General features: G+C 46.1%; 1 protein-coding gene across 1 annotated transcript in view; it reads left to right on the top strand.

Moving 5' to 3' along the window:
- Window positions 1-14: 14 nt before the first annotated feature.
- The window catches only part of OT_ostta02g00800 (unnamed product), a gene marked incomplete at both ends in the record, with an annotated part of 33,948 nt that continues 10,361 nt past the window's right edge, over window positions 15-23,601 (top strand). Inside the window, 2 exons of the mRNA XM_022984992.1 lie at window positions 15-4,299; window positions 4,351-23,592. Coding sequence (XP_022840687.1) covers window positions 15-4,299; window positions 4,351-23,592 — 23,527 coding nt within the window. The remainder of the gene's footprint in view (window positions 4,300-4,350; window positions 23,593-23,601) is intronic.

Here is a 23,601-nt window from a genome sequence, read left to right as displayed (position 1 = left end):
TGTGCGCTCTCGAGATGCACGGAACAGGAACATCACTCGGTGATCCTATTGAAATAGGTGGGGCGATGTGTATATTGAAGAGCGCAGAACACGTCGAAGTACATGCAATGAAGTCAAGAATGGGACACTCTGAGTGTGCCGCGGGTATGGGGGGACTGATTTGTACTTTGCGCGGGCTTGAGTCTCGGATAAGCCCGAGTATCATGCACCTGCAATCACTCAATGTGCATGTTTACGAGGCTATGTCTTTGCAGGGCGCTCACGAGAGCTCAGCCGGTATGTCGCGTTCAATGGCAGCCTCAAGTAAGTATACCCAACATCAAGCTGCTTGTGGCGGCACCAGCTCATTTGCCTTTCAGGGTACAAATGCACACATTTTGCTCGTTTCTTCATTGGCACGGAGAAAGTCGAAATGTTCGGAGTTGTCAATTGCTTTCAACGGCACTTATCGTGTTAATCCGTACGCTCTGCCACATCTGATGATACATCACAGGAACAATTATATTCATCAGCTTCAGTACAGCGCACAAGTTAGCAAGGATCATGATAAATCACCTGAGTCCATTATTGGCACGGTCCATTCGATAATTAGCACGACTTCTGGGAAAACTTGCTCCTTTATAGTGAAGACAACTTTTCAACGTTTCGACACTACAAGCAATTTTACTATATGTTTGCTCACTTCCAAATTTACGGTGTACACTTTCGACTCCGTTGCCGTTTGTACAGGTGGGATTTCGCATGGAATTTGTGTCCACGGCCAGAACTACGCGATGCCAAGCGTTGTCTTTTCGTGCGTGAGATGCAGAGATGCCATCGTGCAATATGCTACGCTGTCGCATGAAAAAACATGCAAGCAACAAGTTAAATTGATGTCGACACTGTCTCATATGAACCACATCAGTATGATCATTCTATCGAGGCATTCGCGTGATCGTGAGAATACGACGATTTCGATTTCAAGATTCGGAAACTCTCGTGTACGTGAAGAAACGAATGTCAGCACTTTGGAGTATGTAGCAGGCACCCCATATCATGATCCGGGGCAGCCGAAAGCAGCTTCGAGCATGTATCAGACTTGCTGGATGTACGAATCGGCTATAAAACGAGACACACGCAACAGCGAAACAGACACAGCTAAATTTATCAGCTTTGCAAAGTACGCAAGCCATCGCCACACAAGGAGCCAAAATCACCCTATAAATTTTGAATTGTGTGATTTGATCCAGCAGAGTGTTGGAAATGTGCATGATTTGTACGAATCGCTGCGTCATACGTTCTCCAGTGTTATGAGTCTACTTAATGCCGTACGCACGAACACACGAAAAAACTACATTCTAGCACACGAAACATTGTACAACGCTGACGTTTTACAGTGTGGTTACGCCGATTGCACGTTCGAGGGTATCGAGGCACTCTTTTATGCGCACCAACTGGAGTGCCCATCAATTCATATTTCACCACTGTCAAAATCATACAGGCACAAGCATAGCAATTTGAGTGATTCTGCGTGCAGAAAAAGAATTATTGGTGGGCGACTCCTAACCGAAAAGGTAGTAAACACTCTCACGAGAGAGACGTTTAAACATAGGAACTTAGATGCATTTACGGGATGTCGAACTTGTGTAGCTTTTGGCGGTTCGCGTGGCATTACTACCTCACTAATAGATCATTTGTTTGCCTGCAAACCTACACTACATGATTATCTCATCATTGGACGGACTGGTAAAAGCTGCTCACTTCGTTTCCATGTGTGCGGTGCACACGCTCATCGTTCTGATCGAATTATTCGAATATTGAGAGGCTCTGTGTGTGATCAACACGAGCTTGCTAATTCAAAGATCAGATCTGATTCTTGCCAAGATGAGAAAACGTGTGCCATACATGCAGCAGGGGTATTTGACCTTGTTGCGATCAAGTTTATGACGCCAGAGCAGCTTTTCAAAACCTTCGTACCGAAGGTAGCGACTGCTGCCGATGAGCTGATGGATGTTGGTTTTCATCTCCATCCGATTCATGATGATCGTAAGGACATATTTTTCTCTTCTTTGAGCGCCGTGTTTGGCCTAAGTAGAGCTGCACATTATGCAGCCTCTAATGCATTTATCGACGGTTTATCTCAAACTCTACACAACTTTGGCGGTGACGTCGTATCCATTCGATTTGGACCCTTTAAAGACGCGGGAATGGCTTCATCGACCACTTGGGGCTCTGCATTCGGCCTAAGTTCCATACGACCATGTGAAATATTCAATATGATATCAAGATACCACTCACTTCATGCGTGCCCTGGTGTCATATGTGCTCAAATCGATGTCCACAAATACGCTTTGAACTACACCTCCATGTTAGGGTGTAAAGAAGGAAGTTCGAGGCACTGGGGTTTGTTGGATGAGCTGCTGGGTCGTCAAATTGTACGTGCTAAATATCAATTCTCGACGGATGCAAAGTATGCGAAAAACTCTAACAAGACAAGAAGTGCTGCTAGTGTTGTGAAAAGAGCGCTGAAAGAAATTGGCGTCGTGCAGCAGTTCTCCATGGAAGAGCGCGTCATGGCGTTCGGCTTAGACTCGCTTTTCGCGATTGAATTTGCTGAGTCTCTTTCATCGCAACTAAAAATAACCATTCCGAAAACAGTCGCGTTTGAATATCCTACATTTGGGTCGCTGATAAACTTCCTAACAGACGAACTTACTGATCCTTGCGCAGATGAGCGTATGAGAAATCATGAGGTGCTCCACGCACGTAGACTTGATTATCATCCCACACTAGACCAAAAACTTGCTGAACTCCATACTTTCGTGAAGAACATACACAACCAATCTGCTTTGCAACAGCATAACCTGCTGTCTGATGGAATCAATTTACTTGCTGAGCGTTGGACGACTGACTCATACAAGTTTTGCGAAGAAGAACAGGTGATTTTGAGACCTAGCTTCGGTGGGACGATCCAACATGTGTATCATTTTGATGCAGATCTTTTTGATTTGACGTACGCAGAGGCTCGGTTGTGTGATCCTCAGCAACGTGTTCTGCTGCACGCAGTCAAGTGCTTGATTGAACGGGAATACAATACATACAAAACGAGTGGAGTGTTCGTCGGAATTACCACGTCAGACTACGCAGCTGTGTCCTTGCGCACGCCCAAAATGAATCCGTGTTTTGAAACCCCAATGAATGTTTCAAATGTTGCCAGTGGAAGAATTTCGTATACTTTCAACTTCACAGGACCGGCGATGTCTATTGATACAGCGTGCTCATCGTCATTAGTGGCAATGTACTTCGCACATTCGCGTCCGCCTGTTTCGAACATGGGTGAAAACTTCGCACTTGGAGTTAATCTGATGTTTGATCCGAAGACTTCTTTAGTTTGTAGTGCAGTCGGCATGTTATCTCGTGATGGTAGATGTAAAACAGTTGACATAGAGGCAGATGGATACGGACGGGCTGAAAATTATACAGGTATAGTGCTTGACCACATTATCCCTATCGACAACCGTTTTTTAGGTGATGAACTTGCTCATTTCCTAGCAAGTGAACTGAATCAAGATGGACGTTCAAGTTCACTGGTGGCTCCCAGTGGAAACGCTCAATTCGAGCTAATCAAAATGTGCACTTCACGGGTTCTCAGTCAAACGAGTGATATGGTAGATGAATCAGAGTTACATGGTACAGGTACTCAGCTCGGGGATCCCATCGAACTTGCCGCAATACAACGCGCATACTGCTCAAGCCGAGGAACACCGATTGTTTTCCAAGCAAGCAAAACATTCCAAGGTCATAGTGAGGCGGCGTCTGGGATTCATGGCGTTGCTGTGATATTATTTCAGAGACGCTTAAATAGATTCTTCTTAACGCTGCGACAAGTCAATTCAATCGTAGCTAGTAGTGTAAAAGAGCACGCATACGTGTCGAGATTTTCTAGAGAAAAATCATCGTCAAACACTGAGATGAAATCAACGAGCTCGTTTGGTTATTCTGGTACGAATGCCCATGCCGTGCTTATAGATAGACTTGACACGCCATGTGGTTCGGAGCGACCGAAACGACAGGGACTGTTTCACGTATATGAGTACAGACGACTTGAAGAAGTGCACCAAACCCAGTGTCGAGGCTTTTTATTTCAGAGACTATCATCTACTCAAACTAAGATCTTTTTCAGTGCACATCGTCACGTTCAGGAAAACTATGCCTTACTTGACAGCTGTATTTTGAACGTGAAACGTATTTCTGATACTCGAGTTCAATTAATGAGACGATGTGTAGGGACGGCAACCAGTTTTTCACAAACAGTTTCTGGTATGTCCATTGACTTGCACTTGGGAAATCTGCTGTGCACAGACCGAATAGGCAGACAAATTCTGAAAATGTATTATGGGACATTCATCATCGGGAACCGCGCCCAATCGAACATGCTTGCGCTTATACTACCAACGAGTTGCGACGCTACGGCGTGCGTTTCATGTATCAAATTAAGCTACGTTCAGCGCCACACGTGTGGCCGTGTTCTTTTCAACGTGGATTTAGCGCAATCCTACGTCGCAAGTCCAGCTTGTCCACCTAGAAAGGTATGCTTCTCCATCTTTTACGTAAAGTACTCAGAGTGTACAGCCGGTATTCTTACGAATTTTGTTCGGAAACCAACTTCAATTTCTCGAATACATATCCTGAGGCGACTGCGAGATAACCAAAATAAGCAAATTCACCCAAACGCTTTCAAAAGCCCAATATGTCACTCAGCCGCATGCAACCGACAGAATAAGAATATCAAATGTGTAGAGCGCGACATTGCCGGGATTGTCTACTCATGCTGTGATGAGCTAGGTATACCGTTGTGTGGTAGGGACAAGACTCTACTGGAAAGCGGAGTAGATTCGCTGCGAATTATGGAGTTTTTCGCAACACTTCAGCAGCGTCTCAGATGCGCTGTACCATCTACGATTCTGTCGAACATGGTAACATTCAATCAACTGATAAAACACCTGGAGTTGAATCAGTCCAATTATCGTACCAGAGCTGATTCATACTCGCCTCTCAGCGATGAAATAGCGGTACCTAGTCGAGAACAGGCGCTATACCTTTTGCATTTCAAACTATACCCCACAAGCTGCGCATACAACATATCGATAATTCTTGATATATCTACTCAAAGCGACGCAGTCGTTGCTCTGAATTCGATACTGCTGGACAATCCCATTTTACGTTGTCGTTTCTCACCGAATGACTGTGTGTCTATAAAATCATTCGAATCCATCGCTTCCATTCCTATACTTAGCCGCGTAGATGAAAAGTGCTTGGCTATGCATCAGGCTTCAGATGTGTTGTTGGCTGAAGCAAGATCATACCCTTTCGATATGTTCAATGATGCACCGATCCGAGTGTATCGCGTGAGTTCGAAGAAGATGCTGGTAGTATTACATCATAGTGTTGGCGATGCGTTATCACTTATGGCGATAAGACACGCACTTCGCAAGAATAGACGGCGCATTCAAAGCCGCCCTTCTGAGTCATATAGCTCTTGGTTTCAACATTTGGCAGAGCAGAACAAGAACTCAAGGATATCGTCGCAGAAAGCGCTTGCGTATTGGAGGAGTATTCTTAACTCTAAAAGTCATGATGGGTTGCCCATATCCAGACTTCGTAAAGATCTCTCGACGCCACCGAGCGAATCGAACATTTTGCTCGGTGCAGGAGTTCGTGTTGACATTAACGTTGAAGTTGCTAACATGTTGAAATCTACCGCTCGATTGCTAAGATGCACAAGTTTCACCATTTTGTTTTCATGCTGGCTTACCGTGCTAGCAGGCATAACTGAACGTGCAGTGTCATTTCCAAATCGCGTGCATATGAATGTCGGCACTTCCTTTGATTTGCGTTATGTCGCAGGTATTTCACAAACCTCAGCTATTGGATGCTATGCTACTGTTATGCCTGGTCAATTCGTGTTCGATACATGCCTCAACATAGCCGATATGATCAAATGTGTTATTGCTATTATGGCACGTATTCAAGCGTGTCCCCACATTCCTATCCACGATATAATTGATTCGTTGTCGTTATATCGTGATGGCGACTCCTTGAACTCAAACCCGTTGTTTGAAACGTGCTTCAGTTTCGTAGGTGGAGCAGGACAAAAGCAACGTAGACCTAATGTTGACCATTTTCAGCAAGCTGTCTTTTCTCTCTGGATGGGACTCCAAGAAAATGACAGTGGAATCGGTGGTATGCTTATGTACGACGCGAATAAATTTGCCCGATTGACTATCGAAGCTTTCGTCTTATCTTTTAGTGATCTTGTTTACGAATTCTGTCTAGAAAACGTGTGCAGATCACATAGTTCGCTGAAGAGTATATTGCTATCTGGTAACTTGAGTGTCGAAGGTCACATTAGAAGTCGAGGTCTAAGTGCGAACAGGCATGCTTTTAATAAACTGGCTCGTAAAATCTTTGATTCCTCCCAGACATACAAACATGAGCTGATTTGTTCTGCAGTCAAGCATGGCTGTCGCGTGACGTACATATCAAATTCTGTTCAAACTTATTTGGACACGCACGCTCACGTCGAAGCGTGTCGCATATATATTCTTAGACTTCTGCCAAAGCATAGACCGCGGCGAATACGAGTGTATGTATCGTTGCCTGATCTGTACCTCGTTACTGTCCTGCGCTACACTGTTTCATCCATGAATGGTATTTTATTTAATGACTCTGACACGGGTAGACACGTATCCAAGACTGCTGTTCATACATTTTCTCCGCACTTGCTCTTCGGTACTGCGAAATCACTGATGCAGCATTCGCCCACAGGAGTTTTTGAACGAGATGTAATCCATGTTGACTCAGGCCAGCCCTCAGACGAACTCAATTCTATGACAGAATGGCTTGACCAAGTCAACGAGGTACTACCAGCAATAGTCGAAAAATCTCTGCAAGCTTCAGGTCATACAAAGATTATTTTCCAAAGTACACAGATGTATTCAGCATGGGTATTTGCGCTGCAACTCTCACTTGCTTTGAACCATGCAGATGCGTTGATACTCGCTCAAGGCTACGAAGTTCGCATCTTGCATCTTGTGATCACCAGCGCTGTATTGGATGCAGATGGTCGCTTGATCGGTATGCGTACAAATGACGTTGACGCAATACTCCGAACCATAGGCCGAGAGCGAGCGACAGTCTCGGTATTACCGTACCGTGTTCTTGACGTTTTCTCCAATGATGCATTCAACTCTCATGTAGACACATCAAGCTTACGATTGGTCGTCGTCTATAACACGAGTAGATGTGAGCTCTCTCGGTGGAATGCCGCGACTATCAAGTTAGGGTGTGATCTGATATGTTATGGCTCAAGCTATCGCAGCACACATCTAAAAGGACATCAAAGCAGAGCCATTTTTAACAGGCTCGATGGATCGTGGACATTTGGATGGCAAACCATTGGTGGTAATGACGAAGCAAGGGAGCTTCGGATAGTGTCAAGAGAAGGTGATCTACTTGAACCATTCGACACTTCTACTGGCGAAGTGCAGTGCGTATTTGACAGTAGCCGGACTGGAGGATTAGACCGAACAGAAGATGGGTGGTTTCGCACACTTGACTTAGTTCATTTCCAAGAAGATGGAAGTATCGAAGTGTTGCAGAGCGTCAAAATCGATCAAGTTGAGCAAAACATTTTTCAAGGTATTCGTCATTCGGAAGGTCTACATTCGCCAAGTGTGAAACAATCATCTCTAGAGATCGCAGTCGAATCACAAGCTAAACAAGGAGATGTTCACTTGTCAAATGTAGAGAGTATACATTTTGAAAAGGACATGCTCGATGTCGATGAGGATCGGGTATTCAGAAATGCTGCAGTGTGTACCAGTCAAAGCGCAGTTTATATTATCGCATCTACACATTCAGAAGTCAAAGATACGGACAACATCTCGCACTCCAGGCTCTGGATGCCTGACTCTGCCGAGCAAATTGGAACAGCCGTGCGTTGTGCTCCAGAACGTCGACACTTCTGCAGTTACGATCAGCTTGGCGAATTCGACGCTAATATTTTTCGAATCAGTAGACAAGAAGTACGCTCTATGGACTCTCAGCAGCGCGATTTACTTTTGCACGCCCTGAAAATGATGGTTTTACCCTCTTGTGTTGATTCTGGACTGGTACTAGGTATTTCCCAGTTCACAGACTGCGATTCAAACGTCGATAACAGGGCTGTCTTGGGCTATGCGCACAGTGTTGCGAGCGGTCGTGTTGCATTTTTCTTCGATATGCGAGGTCCGTGCATATCAATAGATACTGCATGTTCTTCATCACTAGTTTCTGTGTACATGATAATGAACTTCATCGTGACGGCCGAATGCAGACTAGGCCTACCCGCAGGAGTGAATCACATCATCAGTGAAAGAGTGACTAACGCACTGTCTGAACTTGGGATGTTATCGCCGGATGGTAGATGCAAAACCCTGGACGCACATGCAGATGGCTATGTTCGGCACGAACACACAAGCTTTTTAGCGCTTGTTGACAGAGAGAAAACGTCCCCACATGAAGTTGGTAACCTTAGCGACGTACGAGTGTGTGCAGTAAGAGTAAATCAAGATGGCCGATCAAGTGCACTCACAGTGCCAAATGGTGCGAGTCAAGTCAATCTACTTCGTAAAACATCAGAGGAGTCCTGTGTGTGCCCACATTTACTCAACGTCTACTTACACGGCACCGCCACAACCCTCGGTGATCCGATCGAGCTGACCGCTCTTTTCGAGGCGGTAGCTCCTAATACACTATCAATTGGTTTACGAGCGATTAAGTCAATAGTGGGTCACGGCGAGGCCGCATCAGGCATTTTGAGCATTCATTTCATGGTTATCGAATCACAACACCGCTTAGTGCCTCAAACGTTGCACATGAGAAAACTTAACGCGTATATACTACAAGATATTTCTTCAAAATGCAACGATCATCGGGGGATACACATCCCTCGATCGCGAACGGCTTCAAATGAATCAAGCGATCTGAATCGCTGCTTTGGTATAAGTGCATTCGCTTTCCAAGGTACAAATGCGCACGCTATTTCTAGTTTCCGATTGATGCCTGAGCATCACGCCATACAACATCTCGCAACGCCTATTTTACATACTCAGCGATGCTCTGTTTCCGAACTCCATCTTGCAGTGGCTTGCAACACTCGATCTCAGATCTACGCAGTTCCAGTTGACGTTAATCTTTATGGCGATCACAACATTAGTGGAAAAGTTGTATGCCCCGCAACAGTATTATATCGCATCATGCTAAATATACTAGGGACAGGACCGTGCGAATTTCACAGTGCCCGAATGACCAAATTCATATTGGATGTTACTATTTCTCGTCCACTTTGCTTGAATCAATCTGTGCCGCCGCTTGTCGTCCGAATGAGCGTCAGCGCGTCTGGGTCTTGCGCAATCTTGCAAAATAACAGTTCAGACGTTCGTCCGGTACAGCTAGCACACGGTTTTCATGCAACTTCATGCTTTCTAACTACCTTGCCAGTGGAATCATCGGCAGTAGCAATTGGTCAGCGCCTTTTGCATTCATATGAATGCTTGAGCCTGTGCGTATCTTTCGCATCAATCGATTGTATCTTGCTTTCAGGATCGGACCGCTCCAAGTATGAAGATTGTAGTTTGCAGCTCGGGTTTGCGACTTCTGTCGATTGTCCAGCACCTCTACCCAGACCCTGCTTATTCATTCCAGCAGGTGTCAAGGCTTATGCTCAATGTACGAATTTTCTTCAGCAAAAGTCTACTGTGGCTAAAGCACCTTCTTTGAATAGAGTGCACAGTGCTGAATCTCGGTCGAGTCACATTAGCGCTGACGAGCTTCTACGAATAAATTTCATGCAAATGATATCTCGAAATGTGAAGCATATTACATTAAAGGATACAAACAATGCTGAGCTTGCTTCAAAGGCTATCGCGTGCGCGTATTCTGTCCTAGCAAGTCCGTGTGTCCAACAAGATGCGAGCGTGCGATGCATTCGCAGTACTTCTACGATTCAGTCACACTCACCGCGCAGGGATGCCAGGGACACATCGGACTTTTTGCAGTTTGGCCATGTGAGGACTTGTTTTTCTTCTGCGCTGCTTATACGCCCTTTCATTGAAAAGGATCAGGTCGATTTCAATGCTCTTGCACGTATAGCAAAAGCTGAAGGTTGTGACGTGCAGATTGAAACAGTTTTTGTGCCAAGGTATAACGCCATGGGGTTTCGAAGGGACAATGTGATGGTACGAGAACCGCGAAATCTTTACTGGGTAGGTGAAAATGGACAGGTACATTTAAAGAGCATTCATGTTGTCAAACTCAACAAAGTTCACCATTTCACTCGACGATATATGCACGGTCTCATTGAACCACTCACAGTTGTCCGCGATGGAACACTTTTACGCATGACTGGTGGTACTGGTCATGTGGGTCGCAGTATTTTGACTTGGCATTGTTCACGGGGTCCCGTGACGGCTTTCCTGCACGGGCGCACTGGTAGATATTTGACGCAAGATCTGTTTCCATCGTCCTCACTCGTGCAATTCACAAGGAGTGATCGAATGTGGGACTCATCGAACCATGCACGCGTGTATCACTGCGCCGGTATTCTTCATGATGCGTTGATACCTTTTCAAACAGCATCTACGTGTATGAGAGTTCTGGCGCCGAAGTTATCCGTCACATATATCTGCGATGACGTGTCAACGCTTCTGAATTTCTACACGGTCGTCTATTGTTCGTCTATTTCGTGCTTGCTGGCACCAAAAGGACAATATAATTACACGGCGGCAAATAGCTTTATGGACATCTCATCTTTGAGAAAACGCGTTGGTGGACGTTGTGTGGCAAGTGTCCAGTGGGGCGCATGGGCTGAGGGAGGTATGGCAACTGGAAAGTTCGGTTCAGGGACTGAAATGCTTTCCACGCGCGAAGCTGTTGACCTCCACGCCAGAGCCATTACGGTGTGTCGTACGATATTAATTTGCCCAATCGATCAAACAAGTATTGATGTTGGGTACAATCCCGATCTCAGCGCCTACGTTTGTTTTGGACGGGGAAAAACACGCAATCAATCATGCACAAAAATACCGGCACCTATTTTAAACACGCAATCACGAATAGAAGCGCAGGTTGCAGATATTTTGAAGGCAGTGACCACTCAAGATACAGTAGATATCCCAACTTGGGAGTTTGACTCATTTTCGGCCATCGAATTCAGTGAGAAGCTCGCTGCATCTTTTGGCGTAAAATTGCCTCTCACGCTCGCGTTTGACTTCTCGTCGTGCGTAGATGCTGCCCGGTATATTATGCAGATGACTGGGGACAGAGCAAATGTTCAACTGACGCGTGGAATGAAAGCGGCAACGTTCACAAAACTTGTCGTTTCCCTCGGGCACATAGCGGGATCTTATCCGACGATTCCTTTTGATTCTTTCGATCATATATCGCGCGTGCCATACACGCGATGGGATATCTTTGCGCGTGGCAAAGAACAGACAGAAAGCACGGCAATGTTCGGATCGTTCTTGTGTACAAAAATAGATACGTTTGATGCCAAGATGTTCCGAATATCTTTCTCGGAGTCCACGCGCATCGATGCGCAACAACGACTCGCTTTAATTGATACCTTATCATGCCTACATGGGTCATCAGGAACAAATACGAGCGTGTTCGTGGGCTTATCAAGTATGGATCATGTCAGTTCAAAGAGCAGAAAACCAATACTAGCGACTGACAGTGCATTTTCAGTGGTACCTGGTCGCGTATCATTTTGCCATGACTTGGGTGGAATTTCCGTTGCCATAGACACTGCTTGCTCGTCATCACTGGTGGCCATTGATATAGCTCGGGGCCGTCTAAGTTCTCAAAAAGCTGCTGCAGTCATTTACTCGGTCAATGTTCTCCTACTAAAGTCAACTATGACGCTTTTCGCAGTTGCGGGCATGCTTGCGGACGATGGACGTTGCAAATCTCTAGATACCGCTGCAGATGGTTACACGCGCGCGGAGGGCTCATGCTCGGCGTTGATCACATCTCACAACCTGAATGAGAGTGAAAACGGGACAATCCAGATGCGTCATGAAATATGTACAATCTTGTATTCAATTGTGAACCAAGATGGAAGATCGTCAGCGCTCACGGCCCCTAATGGTCAAGCTCAGCAAAGTGCAGTTGTTCAAATACTCCATCTAGCAGAGGCAGGTGGTGTCGGGCAGTCATACTTGCACAGTACAGGAACACCATTAGGCGACCCAGTCGAAGTTGGCGCATATCTCAGTGGCATATCTGAAGCCAGGCACGAGCGCAATTTAACAAGGTTGACGTGTAGTAAAGTGCGGTTTGGGCACAGCGAACCAGCCTCTGGAATGGTTACATTTTCTCAACTCGTGCAACATGCGACGTCTCCCGATATTGGAAATGCGTCTCTGCGAACTTTGAATCCATATGTGGAGGATCGACTTGGAAATGCCGAGATTTTTGTAAATCGACAATTTTGTCGTGATCCACACGATACGCCTACGACTTGCAAGACGATGAGTGCATTCGCTTTTCAAGGAACCAATTCCATCGTGGCCACATCCTTCCATCAAAGTTCGCAAGGAGCAAATCTGAATTTCAGAACATTTATCGATGCTCGTCGAGTTCATACATGTGTGTCACATCCACAGATTCGAGAAGCGCGATCAAAATGTGAGTTCCAACTCAGCTTCGATGGGCTTCATTCACTGTACATGCTTGATCATAGAGTAAGTAATCGCCCGATATTACCACACACATCAATCATGGAAATATTCAATTCGGTGCACGTCAGACTTTGTCCATTACACCATGCCGTTCGTACTGGCAACGAGCTCACACGCATGCCAATTGTCTTGAACACGCGTATCGCAAAAGAATTTTCCGTGGAGGTTGACATGGATAGGAGTCGCGTCGTGGATATAGAAAACAGGGTACATGCTACTGCAGAGGCGATGTATACGTCCCGTTATGCAGAAGTGAGCAAATTTAATACGATCGATGGTTCCTCAAAAGCTCAGCGGGTCATCATTGCGAGCCGAGTCAAATCAAGCGTGCGGAAGCCGTACGTGGAGCAGACATTTACTTTTGATCCGAACGCAATGGACTGTTCTCTACAGTTACGTGCTTGTACGGCACGTCAGGGTGCATCACGTGCACTCATGCTACCAGTCACTATCGGGACCAGTTTTCTTATGAATCACTCCCAATCATGCACGATCGCGTGTAGTTTGTCGACATCTGGGTGCACTTATTCAGACCATAGGTTGCATGGCTCCGATTCGAACTCAGTGCTTGGTTTTTTATCAGTCGGGTTTCGCCAGACGCGAGTTGGTAGAAGCATCACGCGAGATAATCTCGAACGATCGGCAATATATGTACATGCGTCGATGCGATCAACAATCCTTTTGGGGTGCTCCCAAGTGGTAAAAAAGGATAGAAATTGCACGCGAGGTTTAGTTGACGTACATCGTGGTCTGTATTCACTTACAACGCACCAAAGTATCCGTTCTAATACTGATAGAATTGTATCATCGTTACTTTCAATCGCGGCCAATCAGATTAAACAAGCATATACTTACGCACACTTGGAGTCCTGTTTTACTTCATCGACATCTGCGGCAGTGAAAGCAGTTGATGATGTTATCTGTGAAGAGACTAACACACTGAGTGTAAAAAGTTCACTGGGTGCTCAGGTTTATCAGTCAACTAAAAGTGTTACTCGATTTCTGTCGATTAGCAATGAAGGAGCGAATGTAGTCGTTTCGTGTAATGCGTATGCTTCAAATCATATTGCGAGAGCACGCAGTACAAGCCGTACTGCATACACCCGCATACCTGGAATCCGTGGATGCAGTATTAGACGCAGCTATCTGCTAAGTCGCGACAGATACCGATCAATGCTGAATGGTGGACTCGGAGGGATTTCCCGTCTTATCACGAAACAACTGTACATTAGCGGCACTACCCATGTAGAGTTGTCCTCTCGAAACGGAAGAAACGAAGCATTTGACGCCGGGATTTCTAGCCCGTTTGCTTGTGTTTCTGTACTGAAAACTGACTCAAGTTGCTCAAGTTGTTTTTCAGTTTTAGACCAGTCTCGGTTTCCGAAATTTGACTCTGTGCTGCACTTGTCCGGAATATTGCGGGATGCAATGTATGCTAATCAAAATCCTGAAACAATACGTGTCAGTTCTGCTCCAAAACTCAAGCCAGCCCGGCAGATGTGCTCAAAACTATGGATGTCACCAGTTCAACAGTTCGTCGTATTTTCATCAACCGCCCATGTCTTAAAGTCAGTTGGACAGGCCAACTACGTCGCTGCCAACGCTTCAGTTGACATGTTTTGCTATGAAGAGCACGGATCTGGTCAAGACTGGAAAAGCTTGCAGTGGGGTGCTTGGAACTGCGACGGCGGGATGTCCTCAGACAAAATATTGCGTAGGTTGACTATCATGGGTGCAGGCCAAGTGGACGAAAAATCTGCACTTAGGATGATGGAGCACATCATCGTATCCGATTTACCATCTGTCGTCTTAATAAATCGGTTCCCACGTGATACAATACTGAGTTACACGAGGTCATATTTGGGTGTAAAAGAGTCGAATGATATTTTGTACTCATCTTTAAGTGATCGTAGTACTTGTGGCGACGTTTCGAAATTAAGAACAGCCGTTAGTGAAGCCGAAATACGGAATGCTTTACTTGAAATCGTGAACACAGTAATGGGTGTGGAAGTGCGCACTGACATTTCACTTTTGGATGCCGGAATGGATTCGATTATATCCGTTGAGATTCGTGATCGAGTTACACGTGAATTTCAATGCGATTTCCCCGTTTCACTCACGTTCAATTACCCAACGGTTCGAGCAATGAGCAAGTACATCTTTGATTGTGTATGTCCAAAGGAACATGAAGCGTCCGACAAAGAAATCACTTTTCCTGCTGTGTTTGACCATGGCTCATATGCAATAACTGCTATCAGCGCCGTGCTACCGAATTCCGATAACCACCTCAATACAAGATGGGCGGTCGATACTGATACTTTCAAAGACGGGCGAGAAGTACGGTTTGGTGTTGCTCTAGAATCGCACGACTATTTTGACTGTCAATTCTTTCACGTTGGTCGCCGCGAAGCTCTACATCTCGATCCGCAGCAGCGCATCATGATCGTTCTCGCAGATGGTTGTCTGATATCAGCTGATGAGGATACAAACGAATGGGGTGTCGGTGTAGGAGTCTCAAGTGCTGAATATGGAACTTTATGTGTACAATCACTCGGTCCTTTTGCTGGTACAGGCACAATCACGAGTGTCATAAGTGGACGGATTTCGTACACATTCGGTATGCAAGGGCCTAGCATATGCATTGACACGGCTTGTTCGTCCGCGTTGGTATGTACGAGTGTCTTCCACCTCGAGGTTAGTGGTAGTCTACGTGGATGTTGCATCGGTGGCATGAATCTCACGCTGCTGGAATTGACTTCAATAGTCTTTCAAAGCTCCAAAATGCTCTCACTGGACGGGCATTGTAAGACTCTCGACTCTTCTGCGGATGGTTACGTTCGCGCCGAAGCAGGGGTGATGTACACTTTAGCCGAAATCGATACCGACACGTATTCTTGGTTGTTCCTTCACGGAAGCGCAGTAAACCAGGACGGTCGGTCGAGCTCTCTGACAGCGCCAAACGGTTTGGCGCAGGAGGCGGTAATCCGACGTGCGGCTATCTTGGATGAGGGTTTCGTTCAAACACATCAATTGCACGGTACTGGTACGATGCTGGGTGACCCTATCGAGATCAGTGCCTCCATGAACACATATACTCAGTTAAATGGTCCCGTGACGTGTCAGGCGAACAAGTCGCAGTTTGGTCATGCGGAGCCCGCATCGGGAGCTGTCAGCTTAATCGAATCGATTGATAATACGACTGGCAATCGTTGCCGTGAGATACGTCTGCTAAGACAAGTGAATCCTTACGTTGCAGAGGCTTTCACTCATGCGTATGCAGCAGTGAAGACCCCCCGAGCTGCTAGTCAAACTACGTTGAATGCTGCGCAGATGCATGTGTTTTCATCTGCGAGTGCATTTGCATTCCAAGGGACCAACGCACATGTAACACTGCGGAAAACACGATACGCGGGAGCACGTCAAGGCAGGATGAGGTCAAGATGTCGCATCTTAATTCACAGTGAAAGAATTTGGGTAGAGGCTCATTTTATCCCGCCAATACACTCAGTCGCAAGTGTCAATAACGGAGAGGACAAGCACATCATCATTCGCTGCAAAACGTTCGATGTAGCTCGCAGCGGCTTATTTCACCACTGCGTCCACGGCCGAGTGATTTACCCTGCGGCAGGCATGCTCATTCTGTGCTGTTCGTTGACGCAAACATTAGGTGGCGAGTTAATTCAATGTTTAGATTATTCCAGCATACCAACTGCACGAGTAATTTCACATATACGCAAAGATGATAATACGACATTTATCCGAGTGAGTGGGCGTGACAGACGTTTGAACGTATTTTCTGAGAAACGAACATATTTTAAATGTCGCCCGAGATGTAACAATTGTGTTGCAATGATTACTGAGCCAAAAAGGGCACCCTACATACCATACAAATATCTTCCAATGAAAACAATGGTCTGTGCTACTAGAATATCGATTCAGATCGATTATCTTCACAACCACGGTTGCATGTCGTTGGATAACGCGTTTCAGTCGTCTGCGGCTTTACATTGTTTCAGTTCGAAAGCGTCGTACATCCCAACCAGTGTATGTACTTTTCAGATATCAAGTGTGCTCGTCAATACATCCGTAAAGTCCACAAGCGTACAGTCACCATCGACTCAAATGAGTCCACAGCACAAACCTTCTTTGCTCAACTTGAATTATTCAATACGCGCAGAATCATTGGAAAATGGTGCAGCAGCTGGGTTCCAAATGAAGAATATACGGCGGGCTGTGCTCGATCAACAGCGAGGCTCATCAAAGCGATGTTTATGGGAACTCAGTCACTACACCGTGCTGAAAGATGCACAGAATGGGCAGCAACTACACACAATCACGCGAAGGGATAAGTGGGTTGAAATTGAGACGCATAGAATTGTTCGATCTGCATCATCCACTGTGGCACATATTGCAAACTTTCGTGAACATCGTGTAGAAATAACCGGTTCATCGTGTATGCACGCAAGGTATACTGTGACAGGAAACGCCGGGATAATCCGGACTGAACTTGATTTACAAGCTGCTGAGATCGCTCGCAAGTATATGTTTATCGAAGCGGAGGGTTCCCACGTCACACCAGGCTACTTGAGCTCCGTGCCACGCACATCAGTGCTGGTCAAGCCGATTGCTTCTACCAATGTGTGTGGGAAGATAATTAAAAATGCGAATCAAATGACTGCAAAGCGTAGATCTGTCACCGTGTGCGGGGCTACCGGTGCGTTGGGCTCCTGCTTTAGCACATTCTTCTTGCTGCATGGCGCTGCCAATCTAGCACTCATTAGTTCTCAAGGGAGAAGTCAGACTTCGCATGTCATCAGAAGTGCATCGCAATATTCGATCATCATTGAACTGATGAAGCGCGATCATGCCGCTACAAACCAGTGTGAACCACTACTTGTGAGATCTCGAGCAAGTGCATGTGTGTACGCCAGTGGATCGTTACATGACGCTATTGTTGTTCGACAGACACCAAGAACCATGATGACGACATCAGCTTCTAAATTGACAGGGTACGTTCGTGAGCATCGCATGGCGAACATCGATTCTGAGCAGTCGATCGCTTGCTCATCTATCGCCGGAGCCGTGCACTCATTTGGACAGTTCAACTATTCGTTGGCAAATGCATCAATAGATAAAAGTTGTGTTGCGATGTTCAACATGGGGTTTCGAACATCAAGCATACAATTTGGCGCGTGGTCAGATGCAATGAGCGGGATGGCACATCTGAGACAAGCTCTACGTACGCGCCTACTCGCGACAATAACTGTCTCACAGGGATTATATATTCTTAACATGCTGGTTGCTCATTTGGCGCCACCAACGCTGATGGCATCGACTCTCCCAAGTGAAATTTGCGGACTGGAGCGCTCTGTGGCAGCTCGCAAACCGACTATTACCGCTCATCGCTCTGCGAGAGTTACTTCAAACGAAGAAATTACCAATGCGCTGCGTCATATGATTTTACACGCAGTTGGCGACGAATCCGTTTCTTACTTTGATGATGCACAACCTATAATGGAACTAGGTTTGGATAGTCTTGCTATCGCTGATTTACGACAGGCCATAAACGATGCATTTTGTGTCAACCTTACTGCAGTTTCGATGTTTGACCATCCAACAGTACGTGAGCTGAGCCGTGCTGTTGCCGCGTTGATGACAGGTGCGCCCATGATGCAAACATTTCATACTGGAGATTTAAAGACGAATGTACAGTATATTGACGATTCTCGACGTGTATTCACAATAGCACGCGTAGCTATGAAGTATCCACTTGGAATTGACTCCGTGCAAACACTACGTGCCGTTCTGAAGAGCGGAACCAATTTGCATAAATCACTCAGTGTGCGCTTCGATGTTGAATTACTGCGAGCTTCAGTGAAGTTTGCAGTACTGATTGATGGACTGTACCAGTTCGATAATCGCGTGTTTTCGCTAAAAAACCAGGAAACAATGTGCATGGATCCTCAGCAAAGATATCTATTATTATGTTGTGCGGATTGCTTAAGCTTCTTGGAGGACAAGCGCGTTTTTGATGCAGGAGTGTTCATCGGAATCATGTGGAACGACTACCCACGGATCCTTCGACATACGAAATTGGCGCAACAATCAAGCGCTGGGACGGGAAATGGACTTTCATTTCTTGCAAGTCGGCCATCGTTCACGTTCGGGTTGCACGGACCAAGCATTGCAATCGACACTGCATGTTCCTCGTCTATGGTGGCCATAAATTCTGGATGCAACAGTATGAGAGAAACGGGTGCACCGTCGGCACTCGCGGGCGGTGTTCAGTCTATACTTATCCCAGATACATTTGTCACACTAGCTTCGTTACGAGCGATCGCACATGATGGCAGATGTAAAACTTTAGATGAAAGTGCAGATGGATATGGTCGAGGAGAAGCGTTTGGGATACTGCACGTGGAGTCTATGAGCGATTCTACTGGCGTGGATCTCTGTATGATTCAATCATGTGTGGTGAATCAAGATGGCCGCTCGAGCGCATTTACAGCGCCAAATGGTCTTAGCCAACAGCGTTTGATAAATTTGGCATTACAGCAAGCTGGTGCAAAAGTGCTTGATGTGGTGTATGTTTCGTTACACGGTACAGGCACGTCACTTGGCGATACTATTGAGATAAATAGTTTGATGAATACTTGCTCGAAATTTGCAAGTACTCGCTTGGGCGCCAGTAAATGCATACTGGGTCATACTGAAGGAAGTGCGGGCGTGGCTGGCATTATTGATTCTATCGCTTGTGCTTGCTCATCTAATGACTTTGGGATTCGTCACTGTCGAAATTTCAATCCACATTTACGTATTATGTTTGCAAAGAGTGCGTGTGCGTCTAGAGCGGTCACTGCAGTACATCAGATCGACTTGGCATCATCTTCTTCGTTTGGCATGAGTGGTGTTAATTCGCACACTGTTCTAAGGACATGCAAGCGTGCGACGTATCGCTCGTCGTGGTCTGCTCGAGCGCTCGATTCATACACATTCGATCCAGGCACTAGTGCACTTTCATGTAGCACGTACCTTCTAGACACACGCCGCTCCATTCACGTTTGCGCGTATATTATCAACTTGATCGCCACAAAATGCTCACATTTACACGACCATCAAGTAAATCATGCATCTATTTTACCGGCAAGCGCATCTCTGCTTGTTCACGCTATTGCGATAGACATGTCCGTTGTTAATTGTTTACATCACTCGCACGTCACGTTTGAGCGGCCGATCGTGATGACTGCTCAAAATATTGTTCATGTTTCAGTACGTAGAGACGGATATGCACAGCTATTCTGTAGTGGGCGTGCGGCAATGTCTTCGCGCATGGTGCACAGTTTGAGTACGTGTAGTGCAGTGAAAGTTTACCGCATGAAACTTGCACCAGCACGCCTAATTGCTTGTTTGATGAAAATACAGCCAGTGCAAATCGGACTAGAATATGCGATGCCTTTAGTTGCTCGTATTATTGATAATTCACTCCAGACTGCTTTTTGTATGCGATTCAGCGCCGATCCTGATACAGGTGGTAAAGTACACATTCCTGCTTCGATTGGTTTGTGCCACATCAGATTTATACATTCGGGAAAAGGTTTCAATGGCACCAACACGTGCGATCGTGGGTCACTATCGACTGGTAATCATACTGTTGTGAAAGTATCGACACTGCGGACTCTATGTTGCAAACCTATAGCAAACAGCCGCATCATGACAGATGTGGTCGTCGACGAAAGGCGAACAATAGATAGGCTGTATTCTGTACACTGGTACGCCGCATGTCCTGTGAAAAGGTGGCTTAGTTCTGCATCAGTACCACTGGTAAAGTGTACACCTGACGTGTCTGCACATTATCAGCGAGCACAAAGACCTGCAACATCGTGCACAGCGTTGATGCAGAGTATACCAGGTTCTCAAAAGAAAGTTGCCTGCAAAACCCGGAACATAGGCGAACATTCATTCAGAACGAAGACTATGCTAGACTCAGTTTCAAACGCAGCAACTTCTGTGATTCCGATGGTCGCTATATCTGATCTTAACGCAAACCATCAGTTAGAAGTGGGAAGTGTTTCAATTTTACTCCCATCGCAGAACAAGGGAGATATGGGCTCCACTCGGTCCAGCAAGTCAGGGGACACATTGCGAGTTCATCACGCCGGAGGTGTCACACACGTACCAGTGATTGAATCATCACGTAGTATACCGAAGAGTGCATTTACTCTTGCGCCAAGACCTAGGGGTGCGATTAAAGATCTCACACCAGTGCCGATGTCACATTTCCATCAGAATTACGCTGCAACCCAAGCGTACGTTAGAGCGAGGGTCATGGCAGTGGGTCTAAACTTCAGGGACGTGCTAAACGTTTTGAATATGTACCCAGGAATTTTGCATCCGCCAGGCACCGACTTTTCTGGCATAATTGACGATCAGACACATCCATCAAACGGAGACGCTGTGTTTGGATTAACGACGGCGTGTTTGGGTGATGCAGTTCATGTGCATGAATCTCTCTTCTGTGAAAAGCCGCCAAGTGTTGATTTTATCGAAGCCTCAGCGACTCCAACTATTTTACTCACCGTAGCAGAGTGCATCAAATCAGCCCGTGACGATCGTGCAACTGTACCCACGCATTACCTTGTACATGGAGCCACTGGCGGCGTTGGTCTTACGGTGAAATCAATTTGTTCCATAATGGGAAATTTATTATCTGGGACGTCTAGCAGTGTTCAGAAAAGAGCGCTCATGCGATGCCTCGGCATCCAATCAATGGCTAATTCACGATCTAGCGCATTTTCGCAGTCAATATTGCTATCATCACTGTCAGAATCCGTACGTGTAGATGTTGTATTGAACACTCTTACTTCGCCGGGTATGGTTTCCGCATCTTTATCTCTGTTGTCTGCTGGAGGCAAATTTTTGGAGCTATCAAAGAGAGCAATATGGTCGACAAGTGCATTGAAGAAAGAAAATATCGAGGCGTGTTATAAGGTGCTGGCGATCGATAATAATCCCATTCTTGAGCTTGGGTTCCATCTTCGTCTTGTGGGTGTGTTACTGTGCGCTGGTGTGATGAATACAGCGCTCTGTTTGAACTATCAGTTCAAACACGTTCGAGAAAGCATGAGGGAAATGACGCGAGCATCCCACGTAGGCAAAGTAGTGGTACATCACGATCTACTCACTGCGGGGCATCATCTTGTCACCGGCGGTACTGGGGCGATAGGTACATGTGTAACGGATTGGCTGGCGTGTCTAGGTGCAAGTCAGATCACTGTCATGGCTCGCACTGGCCGAAATAATGAGGGCATGCCTGAAACAAACATGGCATCATGCATGACGTTCGTGGCTGCTGATATAGCAAATGAGGAAACTGTGTCTATCTTGATGTCACATGGTATGCATAATGTTATTGGAATTTTCCATACTAGCGGAGTTCTCAAGGATGGCATGATTCACGATCAAAGCGCGATGCATCATGATGTTGTATCGGCGCCAAAAGTTGCAGGATCGTGGAGACTGCACGACGGCTTCCAAAGTGGATGTGCACTCGCAACCTTTCTAAACTTTTCTTCGATTGCGTCGACGATTGCTTCTCGTGGACAACTCAATTATGCGTACGCCAACAGCTACTTGGATGAGTGGACAGCTCTCTCCAAGTTTCGTGGTGTTGTGAGCAACTGTGTTCAATGGGGAGCTTGGTTGCTAGGCAAGGGTATGGCGAATACAAGTAAAGGTATTACCCGACGAATGGAGCGAATCGGCATATATCATATAGCACCGGCGATTGCACTTTCCATCATTCGGCTTATGACAATTCATTGTCAATCAAGTCAGCTTTTCTCCATGTCTGCTCCGCGTATTTTGGCAACAGGGCTCAATGGGAAGAAGTTCGCACAATTTGCACTGAAGGCGCGCATCTTGCACAGTTCGGCTCAGACATCAGATGTCAATTTAGAACATATTGCACAGAAGGTAACCGGCTTAATGAAGCCGCCCTCGCATGCGAGGGATGAGTCTAGTGTCATCAGAAGAATAAATTCCATCTTCAAAGAAATTTCAGGACTTGATCTTAATATTGATGCAGCAATTATGGAATCAGGTGTCGACTCCCTTGGAGCAGTTGAATCTAGAAACGCCATAGCTGATGCGTTCTCATTAAATGATTTACCTAGTACGCTCATATTCGATCATCCTACAGTCAAGAGCATTGCTCGTTTCATTATGAGTAAATTTGATGATACGCACGCGAACACAAGCACTGTGGATGCCTACGCTCGGGTGCTAATGAATCCGAATAAAAGTAGTAACGTACGCATATGTTCGGTGTGCTTTCCTCAACAGTCCTCGGAGACATGTGATCATGTGGCAACTGTGCCTCAAAGCCGATGGGATGTTGAGTTTACGGAGCACTCCCCGGTTCGGTTTGGCGCATTCTTACTCAATATTGCATGCTTTGACGTTGAAATGTTCTCTATGCGACGTCCCGAGGCGGTAGGTGTTGATCCACAGCAGCGACTTCTCCTCGAATGTGCCGTGAGCGCTCGAGCGTGCGCTCCAGGTGCTCGTCTCAGTGAAGAATGTGGTGTTGTTGTCGGCATTTCTAGTAATGATTACAGTATGATCACAGCTCAAAGCGGTGAGCTTCGTGCCACCGGTGGTTCACTCAGCGTCGCTTGTGGAAGGATATCATTCATGTATAATTTGCACGGGATGTGTGCGAGCATTGACACCGCATGCTCGTCATCTTTGGTTGGCTCGCACATGGCGCGCAACGCAGTAGGAACGCTGGAGTGCGACAGTATGCTAAGCTGTGGTATTAATATCACCTTGAGCTCTTCGA

Source organism: Ostreococcus tauri (genome assembly GCF_000214015.3).
Source record: "Ostreococcus tauri WGS project CAID00000000 data, contig chromosome 02, whole genome shotgun sequence".
Lineage (NCBI taxonomy): Eukaryota > Viridiplantae > Chlorophyta > Mamiellophyceae > Mamiellales > Bathycoccaceae > Ostreococcus > Ostreococcus tauri.
The sequence above is the reverse complement of the archived record's forward strand: the minus strand, read 5'-3'. Positions and strand labels throughout refer to the sequence as shown.